The sequence below is a fragment of the Podarcis bocagei genome, assembly GCF_964188305.1.
Source record: "Podarcis bocagei genome assembly, chromosome: 13".
Classification (NCBI taxonomy): Eukaryota; Metazoa; Chordata; class Lepidosauria; order Squamata; family Lacertidae; genus Podarcis; species Podarcis bocagei.
The window spans coordinates 40510221-40534751 of record NC_138138.1 but is presented as its reverse complement, the minus strand read 5'-3'; the positions used below and the strand labels follow the sequence as shown (position 1 = coordinate 40534751).

Below are 24531 nucleotides of genomic sequence, written 5' to 3'. Positions count from 1 at the left end.
TGTTGCACAAGGAGCCATTGGGGCAGCTGTTCCCATGCCAACAACAACCTTGTTGTATCTGCAGCTGCAAACGTGGCTGGTGGGCGAGAAAGGACGGCAGGTGGACTTGATGCAAACTTTTCAGAGGGTGTGGCAGGGAGAGAGTAAAGCTCTACAAAAGCCAGGAAGCGAGCATGCCTTGAGCTAACTTGCCTCAGAATATCCTCTCACCGAGAAGCGAGAAAGCAGAGACGCAAGATGAAGTTCTGGGTGACTGGTTTGGGTCTTGCCTTCCTCTACGCTGCCCATGCTATGCGTTATGACTTTAAAAAGTGTGACCCAAATAAGGTAACCACCAGCTCTGGTCTTCTGTCGAGCTCCAACTGAGCACCGTGGCGGGACAACCCCAGGGAGGGGAGACACCATTTGGGGAAGAATTTGGCAATGTCAGATGGCCCATTCCTCAACGGACATTTGTTCCTGTACAAATAGAAAATGTTCCAGGTCCATTGGGGTCTTTGGAGGGTGTGCACCGTGATGTGTGCACTTGGCCATTTCTGCTTACCATCTGCATGGACAGGAACTCCTCATAATCTTCAGATAAGTCCCATTATTGGAAGGGAACACTTGTACCAGGTAGGCAGTCAGGAATTTCTGCTTGGAGCCCCAGTGTTTTGCTGCACCTTCTGAAAGGGCCACTTGTTTTTTGTCTTCAGAAATTCCCAAAGACCTGGTACACACAGATCTTCGCCACTAACAGCACCCTGCTTTCCGACTATTTAGATGGAATGAGCATGGTGGCTGCCAACTTAACCATCACGAAGGGTGGAAACTTCAATGTCTCTTCCACTTTGCCAACGTAAGTTTGCCTGTTTTTGCTGAGCTGTTGTAGCATCGCCCACAGACGGAAGAAAACCCTGGGATGTGGTTGCTCTGGTGAGTTCTTTTGCTCACCATCAGGTAGAATTTCTGAATTTGAACATGTGAATTTGAAGATTTCCCCATTGTGGTTTTGAGAGATGAGATGAAATTAGAGCAGCACTATGTATCCACTGAGCAAGTTTTAATTTGAATCTATGGTTGTGCATCTACTGACCATGGAGAAGAGGGCTACTGATGGCTGCTAACTATGCTTCCAAACACCAATTGCCGGAAATCACAGGAGAGGAAAGTTGCTTTCGGGCTTCAATCCTGCTTGCTGGTTTAACATGGGCATCTGGTCGGGCACTGTGAGAACAGGACGCTGGACTAGATGGGCCATTGACCTGATCCAGAAGGCTCTTTTTACATCCTTATTAAACCACAGAGCCTAGGACTTGCTGATCAGAAGGTCGGCGGTTCGAATCCCCGCGACGGGGTGAGCGCCTGTTGCTCGGTCCCTGCTCCTGCCCACCTAGTAGTTCGAAAGCACGTCAAAGTGCAAGTAGATAAATAGGTACCGCTCCAGCGGGAAGGTAAACGGCGTTTCCGTGCGCTGCTCTGGTTTGCCAGAAGCGGCTTAGTCATGCTGGCCACATGACCCAGAAGCTGTGTGCCGGCTCCCTCGGCCAATAAAGCGAGATGAGTGCCGCAACCCCAGAGTTGGTCACGACTGGACCTAATGGTCAGGGGTCCCTTTACCTTACTATGTTAGAATCATAGAATTGTAGTGTTGGAAGGGGGCCAAGGGTCATCTAGTCTAACCCCCAGCAACACAAATTTGGCCCCAGCAACGCAAATTTGGATTTGCGATGACCTTGAGTTGGGTGGCCACTTTCCGAGCCAAAGGTGAAAAAATCTCTGTGACATTCCTTCCAAGTTTTTCCCCTGGGAAAATAGGGACGTCCTCTTCCATCCCCTTCAGCATTTCTCTGATGACCTAGGGACATGATATTGAAAGGAAAAGTGGGACATTCTGGGATCAAATCAGAAACCTGGGTGGCTTCTGTAATTCCAGGACTGCCTGTGGAAAATTGGGGCGTTTGGAGGGTGTGAGGCTGTCCTGATTCAGCCAGACGTTTCTGATGTCCTTACCAAGTCCAACGCCTCAGATTTCACAACTGCACCACTGCTCCTCGTGACCTGACCCCTTTCCTCCCCGTCTCCTTTCACAGGCCCTACGGCTGTCTCAAAATGGATATGGCCTTTACCCTAGGGGAAGATGGAAAGTATACCTGCAATAGCGGTCTGTATGAGCGAAATCTTGTTCAGTTTTAACCTGTTACAGCTATTCACCCAGCATCCCTAAGCAGTGTGAGAAGCCCCAGGGGGCAGACCCAAGTTGGGCTCCCTTTGGAAGGGAAGAGGACGGGAAACGTGAGGCGTTTCTGTAATATTTAAGTCAATTTGCATGTTTACAAGTTGAATGTAGTTGTGGTCTTCAGCAGCAGCTTGATGTTTCCAGTGGCAGGAAAATCTGCTGCCCTCCTATAGGGCAGATGGGCCAGTTTTGTTGTTCTTGCTTAGTCATTTAGTCATGTCCGACTCTTCATGACCCCATGGACCAGAGCATGCCAGGCACTCCTGTCTTCCACTGCCTCCCGCAGCCAACTCCATAATTGTGGGGGCTGGGCACCCACAAAGTCAATGAACAAATGGCCTCTGCGGTGCTGTTTACGAGAGAGAAGCAGTTCAGCTTTCCCCTCTGCAGACAGCCAGAGAATCAACCTTTTTTGGGAGGGGGGCACCCGTTTCCTCCCTATGGAACAGGGTGCCTTGCTGGTGGTGGAGACCAGAGATGAACCTTCTCTCTCTCTCTCCCACAGCTGCAACGCAGACATTCAATGTCACACGCACAGGCCTGCATGTAATGGGTGTGACGTCACACGCACAACATTGTGCGTGTGATGTCACATGAACTATTCAATAACACCCACACCCAAGTATTATCCATTCTTGTTTTCTATTTTAATGGTTTGATGATTTAATGCGCTTTTAACAGCTTACAGCCATGAAGGACAGATGAGTCAAGTTTATTCATTTATTTTTAAGGGAAACATTCCCGTTGGTGCTAAATTTCGCACCGAGTGAAGAGTCCCCAATTCATTACGCAGGCCTTCCTCTCTCTTTTTTCTCCAGAATGGGGTAAAGGCGTCGTCCTAGATGGGCAGACAGATTGTAAGAGCTACTGCGTTGTCACGGCTGCACACACACGGGATGGCGTCATGTCTGTTTATTTGACCCTTTATGGTATGTAGCCAAGAAGACTCCCACCCTCACCTTGAAGAGGGAAGAGAGAGAACATTTATTAAGTCGTTACATTTATACTTATCACCATTCCGCCCATATAATCAAGGGGATTTGCAGTTCAAAATAATGGTGTAGGACAGCCTGTGTCAGCCCGGTCCCCTCCAGAGGCTTCGGATGACAACTCCCATCAGCCCTAGCTCGCGTAGTATAACTTCCAAGTGTCCTGATTTTCCAAGGACAGTCCCGGAAGTACAGAAGCTGCCCCAGTTTCTGATTTGATCCCAGACTGTTGCACTTCTTTTCCCAAACCCCCAAGTACCTTGAATTTCCAGGGACAGTCCCAGAGCTACAGAAGCCATACTGGTTTCTGTTTGCATCCCAGAATGTCTCGTTCTTCATTTTTCCTCCTCGCCTTGGGGAACAGTTAAAAGTGGCATGTATAGGTGCAAAAACAGAGTCCTGTTTATCCTGAAAATAAATTCTCCGCACCAAATGAAGAAAATGGTGAAGCTGGAATACAAAGCTATTCCTATATTGTTGAAGGAAATGGTCACCAATCTGCTTTAAATCCTTACCGCTAAAATTTTATTTCATTCCCATTATGTGTGGAAAGTGTTATACACCATCCCTTCCCTCTCACTTTTTTTTTTACCACACTCTTGTGATGTAGGTGAGGTGGAAATTTGCAATTGGCTCAAGGTGACCGATGTTGACGTGTCCATGACAGCTATTTGTGCAGCAGAAGCTTCCTGGTGTAGAACAGGATGTCCCTACTTTCACTGGAGAGATGTTGGAGGGGGTTGTATTGTGCCCTGAACATCATCACCTCACATTCCTTATTTGGAAGACTTGGCCAGAAATTCACACTTTTCCCTCTCCCCCTTCCATTTTTTAGCTGCAACTGGAGGTGTGAAATGCATGTAGGGTTCAGGTCTTGTCTCTTTTCCAGGTACTGCAAAAATTCCCACGCGAGAGTCCAAGCAGATCTTTGCAAAACAGTTCGCAAAATTGGGCTTGGAAGAGAAGTATTTGGTACAATTTCCTCCAGAAGGTAAGACCTAAGATAAGTTGTTCTTGTATGTCCCAGTGAGGTGGAGAACATCCGGTTGTCAGGTACTAAGGAACAGATAACTCCACTGGGATTAGAAATTTAAAAACTTTCAGGGGGGCCTCAGTTTCGGGGAAGGGAGATATCAGATTCAAGAACTGTGGAAGTGAAGACTGGTGTAAAAATGTGATTTTGTGCACGTGGGGAGAATTCCTGCATCTCTTTGCCCTTTTTCTTGCACAACGAACTCGCCAGTTCGCTCACCGCCATGTCGCCCTGTTTCTCCCTTACCCAGACAGGTGTCCTCCAGGTGTTGCCTCCATCAATCATTGGAGTCAGCCTGGCCAACGCTCAGGGATGATGGGAGTCCAGCTAGAGGCCATTGGGCTGGGGCTGGGCTGGGCTGGGCGAGTCACACACAAGCTGCCTCCTAAGCTATGAAGGCACCAGACACATCCGGAGCAATAAGCAAACAATGTTTCCCCACTTTGGACCACCAGTAATTTTTGACGGATGCAATAATCTTCTTTGTTGGTTTGTTTCCACAGTGGCCTGTGCAGACTAAAGACAATAGGTGAGATTTCTTTAAGGCATCGATTCCATTTAGGGCCAAGGCATAAAGAGGAGCAGGCCCTTTTGCAACTCAATGCAGTTTGTGTGGTGGCAGAATATGGGCACAGAAATAAAAAGGACATATGTTGCTTTAACTAAATGCCCCAAATATCAGGCAGAGCCCAATCTGTTGATCCACTTCAGAATGCCTCAAATCACTGCTGCATCTTAGAGAACGAGGACTGTTGTTGTTTGTTTGTTTACTCCATGGGTAGGCAAACTAAGGTCCGGGGGCCGAATCCAGCCCAATCGCCTTCTCAATCTGGCCCGCGGATGGTCTGGGAATCAGCGTGTTTTTACATGAGTAGAATGTATCCTTTTATTTAAAATGCATCTCTGGGTTATTTGTGGGGCATAGGAATTCGTTGTTGTTTTCTTTTTTTTCAAAATATCGTTCAGCCTCCCACAAGGTCTGAGCGACAGTGGACTGGCTCCCTGCTGAAAAAGACCCCCGGTTTACTCCCCCTATTCTGCTTCTCCACCTGATACTGGGATATGTTCTGGGTTCTCTAGATGGACAATGAGCAAGTTGCATGAGTGACACTTTCTGTGATGGCACACACCATAGATTGGAAGTACATTTAAAGCACTCCCAAGGAATCCTGGGAACTTGTTAAGGGTGCTTGGAATTGCAGCTCTGTGAGGGGTTTTTTGTGGGGTGTGTGTGTGTTGCTTTAGATACAGTATATGGTGTCTGCAGCTTAGTCTGTTTTCTGCTTTCTGAGTAGGAAGCTTTGCGTAAGGGGGGCAGTGGGCAGAGGAAAAGATGGGAAGCCCTAAGAATTTTGCTGGTGAAAGTGAGGGTAGAATCCACTTGCAGAGATGAATGTCTGCTGCAAACGACATTCCTCTTTCAACAAAGTCTTCGGGATGTGCTTTTCTGGGTGTGGCCATAGCTTAGTGGCCGAGCACATACTCTGAGTGCAGAAGGTCCCGGGTTCAAGTCTCTTCATCTCCCATTAAGAGAACTCAGAAAGACTCCTCTCCGCTTGGCCCCATGGAGAACTGCTTTCCGCCACCAGCCGGTCAGATCAGTGTCTTGACTCGGGATCAGGTTAAGTGTAGGAATGCAATAAGGGAAACACTTCCCTGAAACGTAGGTTTATACAGTGTCCGGTATTGGGGGCGGGTGGGGGAATGACAACAGTGATGTTATTAGGATGTATAAAGAGCTAAAAACTTCAGAAGATAACCTCTTCTTAAACTTAGATGCCTAATTTATGGGGTTTGACCATTGGTCAAGGCAAATGGATTCTCCATGCCCTCCCATCTGTAAAAAAATTGCTATTGATACATTGTAAGGGCAAAAATATGGCCCTCATCAATCAATGCACAGATGATATGACAACTCTTGCAAGCAATGGACTCTTGCAAGCCTAAGGTCGAAGATGATGCATGGACAAATTTACTGATATTTGGAATGTCTTTGTCGAAACCACAGTGACACATGGATTAACATATACAATAGGTTTATCCATCTACATATATACTATCTAGTTTTGTGGCCTTAATTGTATTTTATGCTTTTTTTCCTAATGCTGTTTCCCCCTGCTTTTTAAAAGGTTTCTAATATATTCTTTCCCTCCTCTTCTTTTCTATTCTTCCTTCTCCCCCTTTTTTATTTGCTTTAATCTACTAGAACAATCTCAATAAAATTATAAATATTTTTAAAAGTGTCGGAAGGTGGAATCTGTCACCCTCCAGATGTCCTTTTTCCAGCTGCCCTCATCCTCGTGCTAGCAGGGGCTGCTGGGAGCTGGAGTCCACCAACAGCCAGAGGGCAGCACTTTTCCAGCCCCTGACTTAGGGGTCAAACACTAGAGAAGTCTCGTATTCAGGGCTTGTCCACACTTGGCTTATCCCATGTCTATAAAGCATGAAGCCGAGCAGTTTTCCATTTGCCCCACCGCTTTCCCTGGGGGAAACACTCTATTGACCGCTGAATTGGAGCAAACATCCACTGGGGGAAACCCAATGGAAGTTTGCTTGGTTTGGCAGTAAAAGTGGGTGTTTGTGGCTCATCCCAAAGGTGGTCGTGCTGGAAAGGGAGAGAGAGGCTGCAGCCTTTTACAGTGGACTGCATTAGGCCAACTTACTGCTCCTGTTTCACAACCGTTCTTGTCTTGTAGGTAACAAAAGAAAATGGGACAGCAGATCAGATGATACCACCCGCTGCTTTTCCTGCGCAATCCCCTTGCGGGCTTTGCTAAACTCCTGGGGCGGAAGACCCCTCTTGCTCTCAATAAATAGATCGAGAAACAGCGGCTTATATTTTTGTCTGTATGTGCCAGAAGGGCAGAGGTGGTTTAAGAGGGTGGGGAGCTGCAACCGGGTATCGCGCCACAGAAATAACGCTGTAGAACAGACTGTGAGAAGCACCCAATTTTAGCCCCAAGTTGGCCACTGGGAAGGGACCCCAAGTTGAAAAGCCAGGATTGTATTCAATGCTAGTGCTATACAGGGTAGACCCATTGAAATCAATGAGCAGAGCCAAGGGTTCACCCACAACTTCTACTTGACCCACCACTTCCCCCCAAGGAAAACCTGCTCTTCAACACGGAATCAAAATAACGCCCAGCGGGTTCAAGTTACAAGAAAGGTGTTTCCAACTCAACATCAGGAAGAGCTTTCTGATAGTCTTCTTCTTTGGCGATCACTCGTAAGATTGTCTTCCATGAACACGGTTTTAACAGTGAGTCCATAGATGACTGTGGAGGCCAGTTCTGGATCCACATGTCCTTCCACCGTGGGGACATATGTTTCTGGACAGGAGTTGATCACGGTGAGGGTTTGCCAAGCATGCCTTCCTCCTAGCACGTTTCTCCCTTGAGTCCTGAGTTGGAACGTCTTCAAAGCCCATGACACCTTTGGTAAAGGCTGTTCTCCAACTGGAGTGCTCACAGGCCAGTGTTTCCCGATTTTCAGTGTTTTTTAAGATTTGCCTTGAGAGACTCTTTAAACCTCTTTTGTTGACCACCACCTTTCCATTTTTAAGTTGGGAATAGAGTAGTTGCTCTGGAAGACGACCATCAGGCATCCGTACAACATGACCAGTCCAACGAAGCTGATGTTGAATAATCATTGGTTATCTTTTCTTCTTCCAGTACACTGGCATTAGTTCGCCTGTCTTCCTAAGTGATGTGTGAAAATGGTCAGAGACACCAGTGATGGAATCTTTCGAGGAGTTCTTTGACCATGGAATTGAAGTTTGTAAACACTCCTTCAGTGGAGGTTTTGAAGTAGAAGTTGGATGGACATCTGTCATGGATGCTTGAGCTGAGATTTCTGCATTGCAGAACTAAAGGACCCTTGGGATTCTTTCCAACTATACGATTCTATGATTCTATAATCCTATCTAAACCATCTAAGCTGGTGGTCATCATGGCTTAACTGTGTGCCGTGTGGGGAAGTTCTTCTTTACGGCTCCTGAAACCTTCCAACGTTTAGCTTCCTAGAATGGCCACAGATTCTGGTGTCATGAGAGAGGGAGAATTTCGCCCCCCCTTTCTCCATGCCATGCATCATTTTATACAGTAAATGTGTATCATGTCATCTCTTCTTCGCCTTGTCTCAAAACGAAAAAGGAGCCTTCTCCATGGCTGCCCTGAAGGATGGCTCAGTCAGTAGAGCATGAGACTTAATCTGAGGGTCATGGGTTTGAGCCCCATGTTGGGCAAAATTGCAGGGGGATGAGCTAGATGACCCTCAAGATCCCTTCCAACTTGGTGATTATGTGGGAGCATAGGGTGAACTAACAAACTAATTAACTAATTATTTGGAATTCTTGAAATACCTGGGTTCATAATACCCCATGATTTACCTAAATAAAGTGGAAGTACTAAATCTTAAACCATTCTTCCACTTTGTTTCTATATTCATCCTTTATTCCTTATAATTTATTTATTTTTAAATCCAGTTGAAGGAAGATGCAGTTATTCTGGCTGGGCAAGATACCTTCTTAAAAAAAGAAGATGACTGCAAAATTGACTCTTATATGTAGAAACGATGGAAGGGGGGGTTGGGTTTTCCTAATTTGAAGCTTTGTTGTTATGTCGTTCATCTGAAAAACATGAGTCTTGTTGTGAATGGTGATAACTAAAGGTTTCTTCCATATGACCCCCTTTTAAAATCATCCTTGTCAAAATATAAGAACAATGACGTCTAACAGTTTAAAGGTTGGAAGGAACAAGGTCACCATTATTTTAAAGATTCCTATCGATCTGGCATCCATCCTGTGCCAATTACTGAGCTGAAGGACAAACTGGGTACTGTTAGTCGTACATGACTGCTGCGATATCAGGTGCAGTATCTTATTTCCGTGCCAATAATTATGCAACGAATCCACGGGCCTGCGTTGGGAATTTTATTTCCCTCAAAACGATTTCCTGCTGAAGTCCTATTATCTGAGGTATGTCCTCACCTCCGCTTTCTCCGCCGCTTTCCCCAGGGAAAACCCACAGTTTCCCACTGAATTGGACCAAACAGCAGAACCGGCCCAGTCTTTAGGCAGAGTGGGGCCACTGCCTCAGGTGGCAGAAGCCCTCAGGCAGCACTCCCGCAAGTGCCACGCCTGCCCCACCACCTCTGGCAGCGGCAGAGAATTGGTGCCACCACTGGCACCAATTTTCGGCTACATTGCATCCGTTTTGAGTGAGATCACTGTAATTCCAGTACTGTCCCTGGAAAATCAGGACACTTGGAAGGTCTGTACAAGGAGTGTGCTTTGAACTCAGATCTTGCAACTGGGTGGGAGCAGGTTTCTTCCTTCACTTCACATTTGTATACTGCCGTTCTATTTTACTATACACAAGGTGATTTACAGCAACAAAATATACAACAAAGAACACACATCATGTAACAATCTGATCCAATGCAAAACGTCCTAATAAAACATAGCTTTAAAATGGAATGACTTATATCAAATAAAGTAGTATTAAATATAATAGTACACAATAAAATTAAATTTCAGAACACCAGCAAATAATAATTAAACAGAAATTCACTCTTAACAATTACAATAAATAATTACTTAAACTATGATCAATAAAAATAACTGAAAGTCACAATGCATCAAGTACAGTAATACCTTGGTTTTCAAACAGCTTAGTTCTCGAATGTTTTGGCTCCCAGATGCCGCAAACCTGGAAGTGACTGTTCTGGTTTTCAAATGATCTTTTGGCAGCTGAACATCCGGCGGGGCTTCCGCGGCATCCAATTGGCTGCAGGAGCTTCCTGCAGCCAATCAGAAGCCACACTTTGGTTTCTGAACGTTTTGGAAGTCGAATGGACTTCTGGAACTGATTCGACTCCCAAGGTACGACTGTACCTGCTCTGGGTTATGGGTTGGTAACTGGTTATTATACTGGCCAGACTGGGAACCACAAGACGGAGGCTGCGTACTCCATGCAATATTTTGAAAGTGCATGGATTTCCCCAAAGAATAATGGGAAGTGTAGGGTTGGGAATTATAGATTTTTTGAGGTATCTGCCACCATTTGCAGAATTCGGATACAGAATTGTAGGCTGTGAAATCTGGGGGATTTATTTCTTGCAACCAAGCATCCTCTTAATTCAGGGAATAGGGCGCATCCTGACCTTGGGGCTGGATATGGCCTTTGGAGCCTTCCCAAGGGTCTTCCCTCCTCGGTCGCTCTCACTGCTCTTCAAATTCCATGCTGGCTGCAGGGGGGGGGGGCAAGGCATTGCAAGTGATGGGCCCTCCAAACTGGGTTGGAACCCCAACATGGGGCAGGAGGTAGATGGCCTTTAACAGCTGGAAGAGGAGAGGTGTGTAGATGACAGAGGGAGTCTTATTTGTCATCACTGCGTGTGAGTGAGTGTGTGCGTGCACATACACACACGCCCCTGCCATAGGCCGGAAATGGGTGTGTGGGGTGCATATGATTGGGTGCTGAATGGGGCGCAGCTTAGCACCCCAAGCCTTAATGAATTTCAAACACTTGCTAATTCCGGGGATTAGAAGTGTCTAGGACACAGTTTAGCATCCCAAGCTTTAATTAATTTCTAACACCCGCAGGACCCAGGGATTTAGGAGAGTCTGGCACGTATAACAATATATTAGATGGCTTTTATAAAATAAAAATACTAAAAAAAACCTCTCTGTCCCATTGGAATCATGATCCAGATGGTTTAAATGGATCCTTTTTGACAAAGCAAATGGCAGGCTCCATATCAGGGTTAAAGCCCGTCTGCTCCCATGGCAGGGTCTCAATATTAAGTGTTCTAATGTCAGGTATACTTACTTCGTTAAAATGAACTTTGAACTATATAACTATATGAACTATATTAGTGTCCTTTTTTTTAAGGATTAGTAATATTCTGGCTGTTGAAAGATCACCTGTTTTCCAAGATTCCATACACTCTTTGGTCATTTGTGCCCAAATCTTAATTGTAATATTACTTCATGTCATTGAATCAGCAGATTCCCTTTTATCTCATCATGCATTTCCTGCCTCACGTCTCCTCCTCTTCTTTTACAAACTTCCCGGAGGATCGCATTCTTCCATGGGAGTGGCTTTGAGTTTTGTCTAATTAAATTTTATAATACCATCAAAGCAAACAACAATGGTACGTTATTATTTTTACACACGATACAAATCACACCACCGATGACATAAAAAAGCAAAGCTAAGAAGCAAGGAATGTGTTTCCACTTAGTAAAGAAGCAGGCAAAACAACAGGACTTATGTGTATACACTGCTATGGACGAAAACAAAGACAATCCACATTTGAAAAGTACCGTATTTTTCACTCCATAAGGCGCACTGGACCATAAGACACACCTCGTTTTTAGAGGGGAAAATCAATAAAAAAAATATTATTCCCCCCCCCAGCCCCAAAGAGCAGCTGTCCACTTCTCCCAGAGCTTCTCGGGACCGCTGGGGGAAGCCTGGGTCCCCCCCCCCAACCCCAAAGAGCAAAGAAGCCAAGACAGTGAGCGGGATCCATCCCGCAGGCTGTCTTGCCTTCTGCCATAGCCGCGCGCAGTCTCTCCTGGCAATTCCCAAACCTCCCGCATAAGCCCACAGGAGCCACACGCCCTTTAAGGAGCGCGCGGCTCCTGCAGGCTTTTCTACGAGGAGGGAGAAGGGACTGACTGGCCACGTCAGTCCTTTCTCCCTCCTGGGGAAAAGCCCTCAAGAGCCTCCCCCCTGCATTCACTCCATAAGACACACATACATTTCCCCTTACTTTTTAGGAGGGAAAAAGTGTGTCTTATGGAGTGAAAAATACGGTAATTATGTTGAGCAAAGTATTCTAGAGATAGCACACCTAGACTTAAAACACCAGGAGGCCCCTCCCAAAATTAAAAAGAATAGTAGATGGTTGGGGTTCATCTGGGCAACGGCATAGCTAGCTGCTGGGGTGCCTGGTGCGGGGGCTATAGGGGTGGGGCAAGCCTCTCCGACGCTTGGGGCCTCTCCGGCACCTCCCCCTCAGTTGTAGGGTGGCAGCACGGAACCTGCAGGCACCTAAGCCACCATGTCACTCCTAAAAAGTTTTGTGAGCCCTTTTTTTAAAAAAACACACAACAAACTCATTTTGTCACACACACACCAGTGATGACACCTGGGGCGAACCCTGCACCCCCTCCCTCCATCACTGCATCTGGGGTAAGAATTGACAAAAGAAATAAAAGGGAACCAGTTGCCATGGAATTTGTCTCATTCAATTTCACCCCTAATGACTCTACAGAGTTGAGTTATCGTCCGCGAGGTCCTTTGTCCACACTCTGCCATACCAGTTCTGCAAACTGCATACCAATTCTGCTCTTCCACAGAAATGCAATCTTCATTCAAGGAGCCATCAAAATGTGTAGCTTTAAAAGTTTAAATAATGTATCTTTACTCCCAAAGGCACATTCTTCCATCCTCTTCCGAGACAGACGAATGGCAAAAATTTGCTCCTCAAAACAATTAAAGAAGTGCCAATCCAGGATTTATAACCACCTGTGCAGGAGATGGACATTGAGCTGTAGATAGGGTGCAAGCACACTGGAATGAATCATGTATCACCCATGAATCAACTCGAGTGATTATCCCTTCACGAGAGCTGAAACCGAATTCGAAGGATGACACCTGCCATAGTAATTTCCAGTCTCCCTCAGAAATTTCTCTCCCGATATCGGCCTCCCAAATTGCTCAATGCCCCCTCCCTCTCCAAATCAGGTTGCTACTGATCAAGAAGGATTTGGTGAACAGTGGTCACATCGCCCTTCGCCTGTCTTAGGTGGTGCTGACACAATTTCTCAAATAGTGAGGAGTCCTGGCACACGACAGCATCTTCTAGACTATGAGGCTCACAAAGGTTCCAGCAAATTATCTAATTGCTGAGAGATGCTTACCTCTGTGAAACAAATCTTATACAGTGGTATGTTAGTTTAAGAACTTAATCTGTTCTTGAAGTCCGTTCGTAAACCAAATCTGTTCTTAAACCAAGGCGCGCTTTCCCTAATGAGGCCTCCTGCCGCTGGTGCCCTTCCACCATTTGGCTACCGTTTGTAGACCGAGGTAAAGTTCGCAAACTGGAACACTACTTTCAGTTTTGCGGAGTTCGTAAACTGAATAGTTCATTAACAGGGCTGTTCGTAAACCGAGGTACCACTTTAAGTATTTAAGTATTTTTCTCCCCACTCCTTATATTGCTTGTATTGACAGGGGTCACAAAATTGTGGATGATCTAGAAATGGGATAAACATGGAGATAATTCAGGGATTAGTCTGTGTGCCCAAGTGCCCCACACTTTGAGGGCTGAATGAAGGAACTGATTCTGAATCCCTTGGAGATCTTTTCTCACTGAGGGTAAAAAAAGGGATTGCTCTAATGGTAGGATAATGTGGGCTAAGTTCTGTACTAACTCAATGAATTTCCAGTCAATTTTTGATAACTTTGAACAATTGCTGGATCTGAAAGGCATCATTGTACAATCTCAAGCTAGGTACCCTAAACCCGCAGTTCCTGCTACTTCTATATAGAGCAGCTTTACTTATGCAAACTATTTCCCTCTCCTCCAGTAAAAGAGTCTATTTTCTCCCATCTTTGAAATTCATGGTTAGAATCTCTATCAGGAGCCTTTAAATAACGAGAAATTGGGAAGCAGTGTCATTTTAAATACGGCATTCCTATCGACCCAAGAAGGTTTTTGTTTCTTCCTTTGGGACGGGTCCTTTTGCACTTCATTTACAAACCCATATAACCCCCCTTACGAAGTTGTTTAATCTCTTTTGTGGAATGGATCCCAAAATGTTTTAAACTGCTGAATTACAGCGGACATCTGTTGGATTTGTTTTTGCGCAGGCAGGGATATATGAACTCTGATTTATCATTGTTAACTACCAGACCTGCTACCCTCCCAAAGTCATTAATTCTAGTCCAAAGGGCAAGAACAGCAGTTAAGGGACTATTCTAGCATCCATAAAACGTCACTGTCAAATAAAGTAATACATTGGTGTCTCCCATTAATGCGCAGGTCTGCTCCAGTGGAAGAAGGCCTCCACGACGATTGCCCTAGTTACCATAGTAATTTGGAACTCTTGCAATTCCCTAAGGCCAACTGGCATCGTGACTCTGGACCCTCAATAGAGTTGCCATGCAGCTGTTTTAAGGGTAGAGGAACGCTGCCAGGAGGGCTGCAAGCCACAGGACACCTGGGTCCTCTTCACAGCAGGTTTAGGGGTTTCCCCACTGGGAACCTATGAACGCTGTGATCATCTGGGCTGGGACTGTGTGGGAGTTCTTATCCTGGCAGCAGGTTCTTCCAGTTCAAAGTTTAATTTAGTTAGATTGGCTACCTCCTTGGGCAGAGTTACGGGTGACAGGGTGGAGCCCTATTTCATAGGGAGATTAAGTGCTTCAGAGGGAGGAGAGGAGCGAAGGAGCGCAACCATCGGGAAGGAGAAGGATCTTTGAGCAAAAAAGGTACCAAGGCAATCCTCTACCTGGGAGGGAGGAAACTCGCTGAACATCCAGAGCAATGTGAGGGAGGGAGGGAGGAGATGTCCTTTTTGATCTTAGAACTTTCCCCAACATGGTGCCAACCTGATGGTTTACACTTTGGCTCTGACGGATCTCCAGCAGCCATGGTAGCTGATGATGTGTTTGTTGTAGTCCAAAAGTCCTGGAGGCCTCACACTGAGGAATCTGAATGACTAAGAGGAGAGACAGGAGAGAGGCTAATAATTTTATGGATGGGGAGGAAGAGAGTAGATGGCAAGAGGCTTTTCTCCTTCTCATATAAAACTAGAGCACAAAACATAAGAGGAGCTTGCTTAATCAGGCCAGTGGCCCATCTAAGCCAACATCCTGCTCTCTCAGGGGGCCAGTGAGATGCCCATGAGACAGACCCGGGTGCAACGGCGACTCTCCCCTCCTGCTGTTTCTAGAAACTTGCATTCAAAAGCATACACTGCCCCCAAGCCGAAGAGGCACAGCATAGCCGTTGTGGCTAGTAGCCATTGTCCTCTACGGCTTTGCTTAGTCCTCTTTCGAAGCCGTCCAAGTTGGTGACTCTTGTGAGAGCACATCCCAAATATTAATTCTGAAGAAGTCCATTCTTTTTTCCTGTCCCAGATCTTCCAACATTCAGCTTCACTGGAGGTCCGCATAAAATCCTCGTGGGCAACAGGGAGTCAGTCCTTTTTCTTTGCAAAACTCAAGGCTGATTTGCAGAGCTCTCTGCTGGGAGATGGGGCAGTGATGGTCACTGCACTGGCTTACTCAGTTTTAAATGCTGGTTAGATGGATTCAGGGCTATCAGTGGTTATGAACTACGGTGTTTTGGGCCCGTCTAGGACACTTCCACTTGTCCTAGAAAGCATGGGTCCAAGCAGCTCTCTGCTTCCTAGGTAGGGGTCCAAGCGGTTTTGCCCTTTCCCTGCCACTTTCCCCTGGAAAACCTGCTCTTTAATGCTAAATCAGAACAAACAGCAATCTGCGGAAAATCCAATTGCTCCAATTCAGGGCTAAAGATCAGGTTTCCCCAGGGGAAAGCAGCAGGGAAACAGGTGTGGAGAAGTCCTGACTTGAAATTTCCAAGTTCAGAAGCAGGCAGCCTTCCTTCAAATTCCGCAAGTTTGCCGGGAGTGGGCTATCGTCTTCATGTCTGTTTGTGGGCTTCTGAGAGGTATCTGTGAGAAATGTTCAGACTAACTGGATGTTCTAACTAGACTAACTAGATGTTCGGACTAACTGGACCTTTTGGTCTCATCAGCAAGGGCGAATGTTCTTACATTTCACCTGCCTTTCTGTGCCCCCTGATTTTCATGATGGTATCAGTTCATAGTATTTTCAGGCAAACTCAATGCAGAAAGCTCTGAAGCTACAGATAACTCTTTTTTTAAAAAAAATTTAACATGCAAAATTTTAAAGACATACCACACAAATTGTTACACACATATCCTTATTTGGACTTCCTTCAGCACCTCTGATAATCCTCTGTCTTAATTATTTCTCCTGCAATTCTTAACTTAATATTGCCTTTATGTTTTCTAACAAATCGTTTCTCCCTTTCCATTTTTACAATATTTCTTAGATTACTCCTCACAGAACTTCTTGTAATCCAACAAACGTAATCTGATCGTCACAAATACTTTTCAAATACTCCGTAAATTTAGTCCAGTCTTCGGTAAACCTCTGGTCCCACCGGTCTCAGATCCTTCCTGTTAGCTTGTCTAGTTCTGCGTAGTCCATTAGTTTCATCCTCCATTCTTCTAATGTTGGTAATTCTTCTTACTTCTGAAGCTACGGATAACCCAGTACTCTTCCGAAAGGAGGAGGAAATATTCCCATTGCACTTTGGAACTCCCTGCCTATTGAGGCCAACGTAGTTTTTTTCGCACTGCTAATATACCATAATTTGCGCTCTATAAGACACACCAGACCACAAGATGCACCTAGTTTTTGGAGGAGGAAAACAAGAAGGGGAAAAAAATCTGAATCTCAGAAGCCAGAACAGCAAGAGGGATCGCTGCGCAGTGAAAGCAGCAATCCCTCTTGCTGTTCTGGCTTCTGGGATAGCTGCACAGCCTGCATTCGCTCCATAAGACACACACACATTTCCCCTTACTTTTTAGGAAGGAAAATGTGAGTCATATAGAGCAAAAAATACAGTAATTTTTTTGCTTAGGCAGGCAGTATATGCATTTTATGAAAGAACTTTAATAAATAATCTCCAGCCCATTCACGTGCTGTGGTGTAGTGCGTAGAATATCGGACTAGGGCTGAGAGGAGTCCAGGGAGTTCAGCCAGAAAGCTCTGTTCTGTAACCTCGGGCAAGACACTGTCACCCAGCCTAAGCTAGTTCGCAGGGATGCTGTGAGGACAAAATGGAGGACATAGGTTGGGATGGGGACCATGTTTGGCACCTTGAGCTCCTGGGGGGAAAGGTGGGTTAAAAATGTAACAATGTATGTATGTAAACAAACAAACATGGTGAAACAAGCAGGGCAGATGGAGAGTTAGAGGGTGCCCCCACCCCTTGCAGAACTTTGTGCTCCAGTTTACATTAACATGCCACCAATCCTACCTGTACCCTCCAGGTGTTGTTGGACTCCAACTCCCATGATCCTTGGCTGTTGGCCATGCTGGAAAAGATGGATGGATGCTGGAGTCAAACAACGACTGGAGGGCCACAGATAACTCTTTTGCTGCATTAGCAGCTGGGGACTGGAAGGGTGGAAGGCTGCCAGCAGTAGGTACAGCCAGAGCCGATGACAGACAAGAGTTATGCCCCAGATTGGTTGTTAAGTAAGAAGGCAGGCAGGTTGGGGGCTGGCTGAGGGCAGATTGAAGTTGGTGGGGCAATGCCCCCCCCTTGCCCTATCGGATGAGCCTTCATCGCAGCTTCCCTGCTGCACATGGACAATGCTTTGAAGGCATAAATGACAGCTGGAAAACTGTCAACGGGAGAAATGACAGAGGTCACTTGTGTTTCCTGTGGGCATCATAACACTGTCGCTCCCATGGTACCCCGGTCTGCAGTGTTGCTGCTGTTGCAACTCCAAGCAAAAATGGTCTTCTGCCAGGAAATAAATAGTTCCTAAACCATGGGTAGGCAAACTAAGGCCCGGGGGCCGGATCCAGCCCAATCGCCTTCTAAATCTGGCCCGTCCATAGTCCGGGAATCAGCATGCTTTTACATGAGTAGAATGTGTGCTTTTATTTAAAATGCATCTCTGGGTTATTTGTGGGGCATAGGAATTCGTTCATCCCCCCCCCCCCCAATATATTCTGGTACCCCACAAGGTCTGATGGACAGTGGACCAGCCCCCTGCTGAAAAAGTTTGCTGACCCCTGACCTAAACTATGAAGGGGCGTATGACTATAGATTCAGAGCGGGGAAATCAGTTTCCAGATGGACATCCAATTGTATCTATGGAGCTATTAATTTATTGCAATACAGTGGTACCTCAGGTTACAAACACTTCGGGTTACAGACTCCGCTAACCCAGAAGTAGTACCTCGGGTTAAGAACTTTACCTCAGGATGAGAACAGAAATCACGCAGCGGTGGCGGCAGCGGGAGGCCCCATTAGCTAAATTGGTACCTCAGGTTAAGAACGGTTTCAGGTTAAGAACGGAACTCCGGAACGAATTCAGTTCGCATTTAAATTTTTAACATGTGTCCATGGAGTTTTCTTGGCAGAGATACTGGAGTGGCTTGCCAGTTCCTGCTCCAGGTGGATCATGTTTGGTCAAAACTCTCCACTATGACCTCTCCATCTTGGGTGGCCCTACACAGCATAGCTCATAGCTTCTCTGAGTTATTCAAGCCCCTTTGCCACGGCAAGGCAGTGATCCATGAAGGGGTTTAACATGTGTAGTTTGTCAACCTTTTACTTTATTACAGGTTTTTATAACTCAGATGATCAATTAAGCCTGTGCATTTAAAGGTTATATTTTGGTTCTGATTAGACACGCACAGCCTGATCCTGAAAGTAACTGAAATGCAGTGGTGTTGAGTAATTCCATGAAAATGTCAACTGACAGATCCATTTTTCATTTTCACACATAGTTAACATGTTTTATGTCATTTTAAACATAATTTCCCAAAGATTCATTATTTTTCCAAAATGGCATTTTGCATGTGAATAAAGCAGCCAGAAGCTTGACATTGCAGGATGACTCAGAATCTCTCTATTTCTTTCTCTAACATTAAAGATCTCCAAGAAACTAGACAATAGATTAATGGCCCTTTATAGCACCAATGGCGAACTAACAAGAATTTTTTATGTTAGGTACAAAAGCAAATGAGCTTAGAACAATGGAACTTAAATAGGTTTAGCATGTTACATTGGTCACAGAAACTCATTACCGCCCCCTGGCCAAACAAATGAAAAGAAATATCTGTATTTGTAAACTTTATTCTCTTCTTTTAGGTTTTTAGTATTGAGAGCATCTTGCCTGCATTTTATATGCAACATATCTTCTGATCAACATACCACCACAACGTGCAATTTACGTAGCATAAAGGTGTTGCCGTGTGTGTCTTTTAAAGTTTGTCCCAGTTCCTTCCCATAGAATTTAATAATTTTTAGGCTTATTACTTGCACCATACCATCTATGTAGGACATCTTTCAGAGTTTTACGAAAAGAAACAGGCATCTGCCCTCAAGAAGCTTAACATCTGAAGGAGAAGTCAGATAAGGGTGGAGTTGGACACATGTTAATGCTTTTAGAAGAGAGATAACATATCTCATGTGTTAATATATTTAGTAATTAGATGCCTGTTTAAGTTAATTAACAGTAACTTCAACTTTGGCATGGTTTAGAAAACTGCCAAATTAATTTTTCTCTACTAGACCCCATCCGTTTTCTTGACGTTTCTGTCAGTTTCCCTTCACAAGCTGGAATTCTGTACCCCTCACAGAGTTAAAATTCCAATAAACCTTTATGAGACTACAGCACCCAGAATTTTCTGAGAGGTAAAATGTGCTTTGAAGGTATAGTGCAGGGATGCAGCCAAACCACTAAATTTTATCTGATTTGTAAAGTATTATAATACATCTAACACACAACTTGGCCTTGGAACAAAGCACACACGCAGGCAAGGGTGTTTTGTTTAAACATGTGTTATATGTTTAACTATATACTTGTTAACTATATACCTCTTAACTATATACCTGAAGAGCGTCTCCACCCCCATCATTCAGCCTGAGGTCCTCCTCCAAGGGTCTTCTGCTGGTTCCCTCCCTGCAAGAAATGAGGTTACAGGGAACCAGGCAGAAGGCCTTCTCAGTAGTGGCACCCTCCCTGTGGAACGCCCTCCCTTCAGATGTCAAGGAAATAAACAACTATCTGACTTTGAGAAGACATCTGAAGGCAGCCCTGTTTAGGGAAGTTTTTAGTGTTTGATGTTTTATCGTGTTTTTAATATTCTGTTGGGAGCTGCCCAGAGTGGCTGGGGAGGCCCTGCCAGATGGGCAGGGTATAAATTATTATTATTATTATTATTATTATTATTATTATTATTATTATTATTATTGGGTCAATTTTAAATCTCACACCACCATACTTAATTGTAATGGCTTTATTTTTATAATTCTGTATTTTATTATTGTGTAACTGGCCGTGGGACCTTATGGTGAAGGGCGGGTAAGAAACCTTATCAATATACATATATATATATTTATGGGAAATAGATTGGGAAAGAAGGATGTGAGTAAGGGGAAACAAAGTAAGGCAGAAAGAATGTGGAAATGGGAGGGAGGGAGATATCCAGGATTCCAGGAAAGAATCCCAAAGGTTTAGAATTTCAAAATAAGTTCAAAATAAATTTGTTTGAGGAACAAATATCTGGGGAACAACAACTGGAGAGAGACCTGTTGGAATGTAATGTAAAAGTGCTGTGTAAAATGTATAAAATATTATTGGAATGGGAGACAAAGTATGAGCAAGTAAAATCCTCAATGATACATTGGGCAATAGATATTGGTCATAATATAGTCATGGAAGCATGGGAACGATTGTGGAATATGGATATAAAATTTACAGCATGTTATCGTCTAAGAAGGGACGTGGGTGGCGTTGTGGGTTAAACCACAGAGCCTAGGACTTGCTGATCAGAAGGTCGGCGGTTCGAATCCCCGCGACGGGGTGAGCTCCCGTTGCTCGGTCCCTGCTCCTGCCAACCTAGCAGTTCGAAAACACATCACAGTGCAAGTAGATAAATAGGTACCACTCCGGCGGGAAGGTAAACGGCGTTTCTGTGCACTGCTCTGGTTTGCCAGAAGCGGCTTAGTCATGCTGGCCACATGACCCGGAAGCTGTACGCTGGCTCCCTCGGCCAATAAAGCGAGATGAGCGCTGCAACCCCTGAGTCAGTCACGACTGGACCTAATGGTCAGGGGTCCATTTACCTTTACCTTTATCATCTAAGAGAAATTTTTTATAAAAGAATGGAAATGGTTTATTGAATATTTGCAGATAAATTGTAAATAGATACGAACATTGGAAGGATTATTGTAATAACCTGCAGTTTTATAAGAGTATATATTTAACATAGATGAATAAATGAGCAAATTGAGTTCATTTGGATATGCAGAAGATATTAAAAATAAATTTAAGGAACCGCAGAAAGAGGGGGAAGGAAGTCAAGTTTTGAAATGTTAAAATGATTGTAAAATTAGTGAAATGTATAAACTTGAAAAGCATTAATAAAAAATTAAAAATAAATTAATTAAAAAATAATTAAGAGACAGGAGGAATAAGAGAATACAAGAGAAAGGGAAGTGGAGTCTTGCAGCCTCCTCTTTAGGCTTGAATAACTTCCTCTTTATCCTGACTTACCGGTACTTCCTGCCTTCGCAGATGGCGGCCGTTATCGGGGGAATTTCCCGGCTCTTCCAGCCAACGATTGGGGTACTGTCTGCAGAGAAGTTATGCCAGGGTATCAATCCATGGTACTTCCTCATTGGCCTCCGCATGGTTACTCTCTTTTTTGCCTTTGGACCCTGGGACTCCCTCAAGACCGATATGATTTGCCAGTGGCCCAAAGATACTGGTGATGCAAAGACGTTCTGTTCGGTCCTCTGCTATAACCAGCTGTTCCCCATCCCCGTCTCGGCCCTCTGGACCTTCCACTTCATCGCCATCATCTTCACTGTGGCGCTCATGAAGTTTGTGTATGTTTCGACGACGGACAAATCCGGGAAGCCTGGGGAAGCAGAACCAAAGCCCGGAGAAACTGGGTGCTGCGAAACGGTTGGCAAACCTCAATTTGGCGGCTGGAGATACGGGATCTACATCTTCACCATAGTCTTGATTTTGGCCATAGAGCTGAGCTTCATGTGGACCCTCATTGGCCTCCAGTTACCAATTATGACCCGAGGAATCGTCACATGCCGCCCGAACAACCCAGTATGCCCCGAAACGGCCCAGTGCGCTCTCAACGGACGAGCCGACAAGCAGGCCATTTTGTGGGTTCTGGCCTTTTGTGCGGCAGCCAACGTCTGCGTCTGCATTGGCTATCTGGCCTCACATGGCGGGCAGGCCTGTGGTTTTTGTGGCGGCAGCGGCGGTGGCGGCACAAGGAAGCCCGCGGCCGGTCACTGCGGCAACTGTGATGGAGAGGCCGGGGAACGCGGCTGTCTCCGTAACGGAGCAGGATGTCACAATGCCCAGGGCGATGGCCTGGGATGGGAAGGGGCATATGGCTACCGCAGTGACTGCAGTGCGGCAGGACCAGCGGGATGCAGGTGCCAGACAGAGGGAGCGAACTGCTGCTGCCGCCAAGGCAACAGCGGCGGCAAAAACGCGGCCTGCGGCTGTCAGGAGAATAGGCACTGCCCCTGCTACTTCCAGGGTAGTGAGGCGGGGCATAGCCGGAGCTCCATGCCCACCAAGGAGGATTCGGAGGGGAAATTGCTAAGGGGAGACATAGAACTGGGGCCAGAAAAGAAGAACTGGACTGTTGGGATGATGCAAATGAAAGAGCCAGTGAGGCCTGGGCCCAAAAGGGGCCGAGGTAGCCCAGGAGGAGGGAAGGGGGTAAAATATATGGCGAAGTATGAGATGTGGGGCAAGAGAAGGGTGTAGGATGGGAGCGAGTGTATGGGGAGGAAGTGGAGAGCTACCTTAAAGGATTGCCACAGGGCTGGCCTTGCCCCGCAACCGGGGGAAATGCGGCCTGCCTCAAGGGGCATCATAAAGGCGCAAGAGGAGGAACTGAGGAAGGGAAGAATGGGGCAGCAATGCAATGGTTGGCCCTCATGTGGTTGAGTGGGGTGCTATTTGGGCTTCACTCCAGGCCACAGCAGGGCGTGGGCCACCATCATTCTGGATTTTGCCTCCACCGTGTCTTGACAGCACGCCAACCTTTCTTTTTATTTTTTAAAGAATCGCGTATTTCAAATGCTACCGTGCGCATAGCGACAAAATGAGTCAAGATCAAAATGACACATGAAAATGTGGTGCAAGCTCCGCACTCCAGGTCTAGGGTGCTCTGAATTTTCTCCACACACTTTAGACAATTGGACGATTGAAAATGGTAAAATCCCTCTCTTGGATTAGAATAATCTTATACCTTTTTTTAAAAAAAAAACAAACCTAATTATTTAGTCACTAACGGGTAACTCACTCAACGAGCCCAGAAGTTATTTTCTTAGAATATTTATTTATTTATTGGCAAATAAATGCTACTTTTCTGAAGATGGCATGAGAGTGACTTACTAGAAAAGAGAGAGACAGAGACAGAGAGAAGCGGCATAAGCTACAATAATAAATTCTATCTGTCTGTCTATCTATCTATCTATCTATCTATCTATCATCCATCATCTATCTATCTATCTTTAAAAAAACAGACAAAAAGAAACAAAATAAGGATAAAATAAAATCAGCCAATAAGAACATGGTCAACATCTAGGAGCCAGGAGAAAAATGGGACAGAATGCCTAGACCTTTGACAATTGTGAAAAAGAGGGAGAAATTGCCATTTCACTACCGCTATTAATGGTGCAGAAGCCGGGCTCTCTTTTTCACCTGGCTACCTTACCAAGAACATCGGACTACAGAGAAGGCTTGTTTTCCCAACATCCAGCTAATATTTATACACAAGTTTGCCGCCCACTTCACATAAGTTCGCAAGTCCAGCTACTGCATGCACTTTACCAGGGGTCAGCAAACTTTTTCAGGAAGGGGCCGGTCCACTGTCCCTCAGACCTTGTGGGGGGGCCGGACCCACCCTCTCCCAAAAGCACCAACCGAAAAGACCCCCTCTCCCGAAAGGACTCCCCACACTGACGCCGCAGCTGCCAACACCACCTTGTCTTCGGCAGCGTTGGCATCGTCCTCTGTCTCGGCAAGCCTCTGGCCTGGGCAGCAAAGGAAGCCTCCATGCCGCCACCGCTGCTTCCGCCCGCTCAGCTCTTCCCGCTCAGCCGCCTCTGGGTGCCGCCCTTTCCTTCCCACTGAGATGGGCGAATGGGAGGAAGCGGCTGAGCTGGAAGAGCCGAGCGGGAGGAAGTGGCAGAGGTGTGGAGGCTGCGCCAGCATCGCCGCCCACCCAGAGGGGTCCGCGACTTCTGATTGGCTGCAGGAGCTTCCTGCAGCCAATCAGAAGCTGTGTCATGTCGCGGATGTCAGTCCCCATGCGGCAAGGCCTTCACGCCACGCCAGTTTAGCACAAGGACTGACCAAGCAGGCAGCAGGGTCCGCAAGGTTCGCGAGACGGATTAACGAGCCCGGCGGGCCGCATCCAGCCCGCAGGCCT

The 24531-nt window shown here is 45.8% G+C and overlaps 2 protein-coding genes and 1 long non-coding RNA gene across 3 annotated transcripts; 2 read left to right on the top strand and 1 right to left on the bottom strand.

Moving 5' to 3' along the window:
- Nucleotides 1-8587, top strand: LOC308570821 (extracellular fatty acid-binding protein-like). Its single transcript, XM_081165773.1, has 6 exons — nucleotides 1-327; nucleotides 696-838; nucleotides 2073-2143; nucleotides 3037-3147; nucleotides 4097-4198; nucleotides 6937-8587. The coding sequence occupies exons 1-6, from the start codon at nucleotides 238-240 to the stop codon at nucleotides 7194-7196; spliced, it is 777 nt and encodes a 258-aa protein (XP_081021899.1). The 5' UTR covers nucleotides 1-237; the 3' UTR covers nucleotides 7197-8587.
- On the bottom strand, nucleotides 3047-14352 carry LOC308570827. Its single transcript, XR_014001216.1, has 3 exons — nucleotides 14272-14352; nucleotides 13173-13507; nucleotides 3047-3177 (listed from the first exon to the last, which is right to left on the bottom strand). It is a non-coding gene; the product is annotated as an uncharacterized lncRNA (long non-coding RNA).
- Nucleotides 14353-14469: 117 nt separating this feature from the next.
- LOC308570819 (uncharacterized protein) lies at nucleotides 14470-24041 on the top strand. Its single transcript, XM_081165771.1, has 2 exons — nucleotides 14470-14745; nucleotides 21633-24041. The coding sequence occupies exon 2, from the start codon at nucleotides 21633-21635 to the stop codon at nucleotides 22857-22859; it is 1227 nt and encodes a 408-aa protein (XP_081021897.1). The 5' UTR covers nucleotides 14470-14745; the 3' UTR covers nucleotides 22860-24041.
- The last annotated feature ends 490 nt before the right edge of the window (nucleotides 24042-24531 follow it).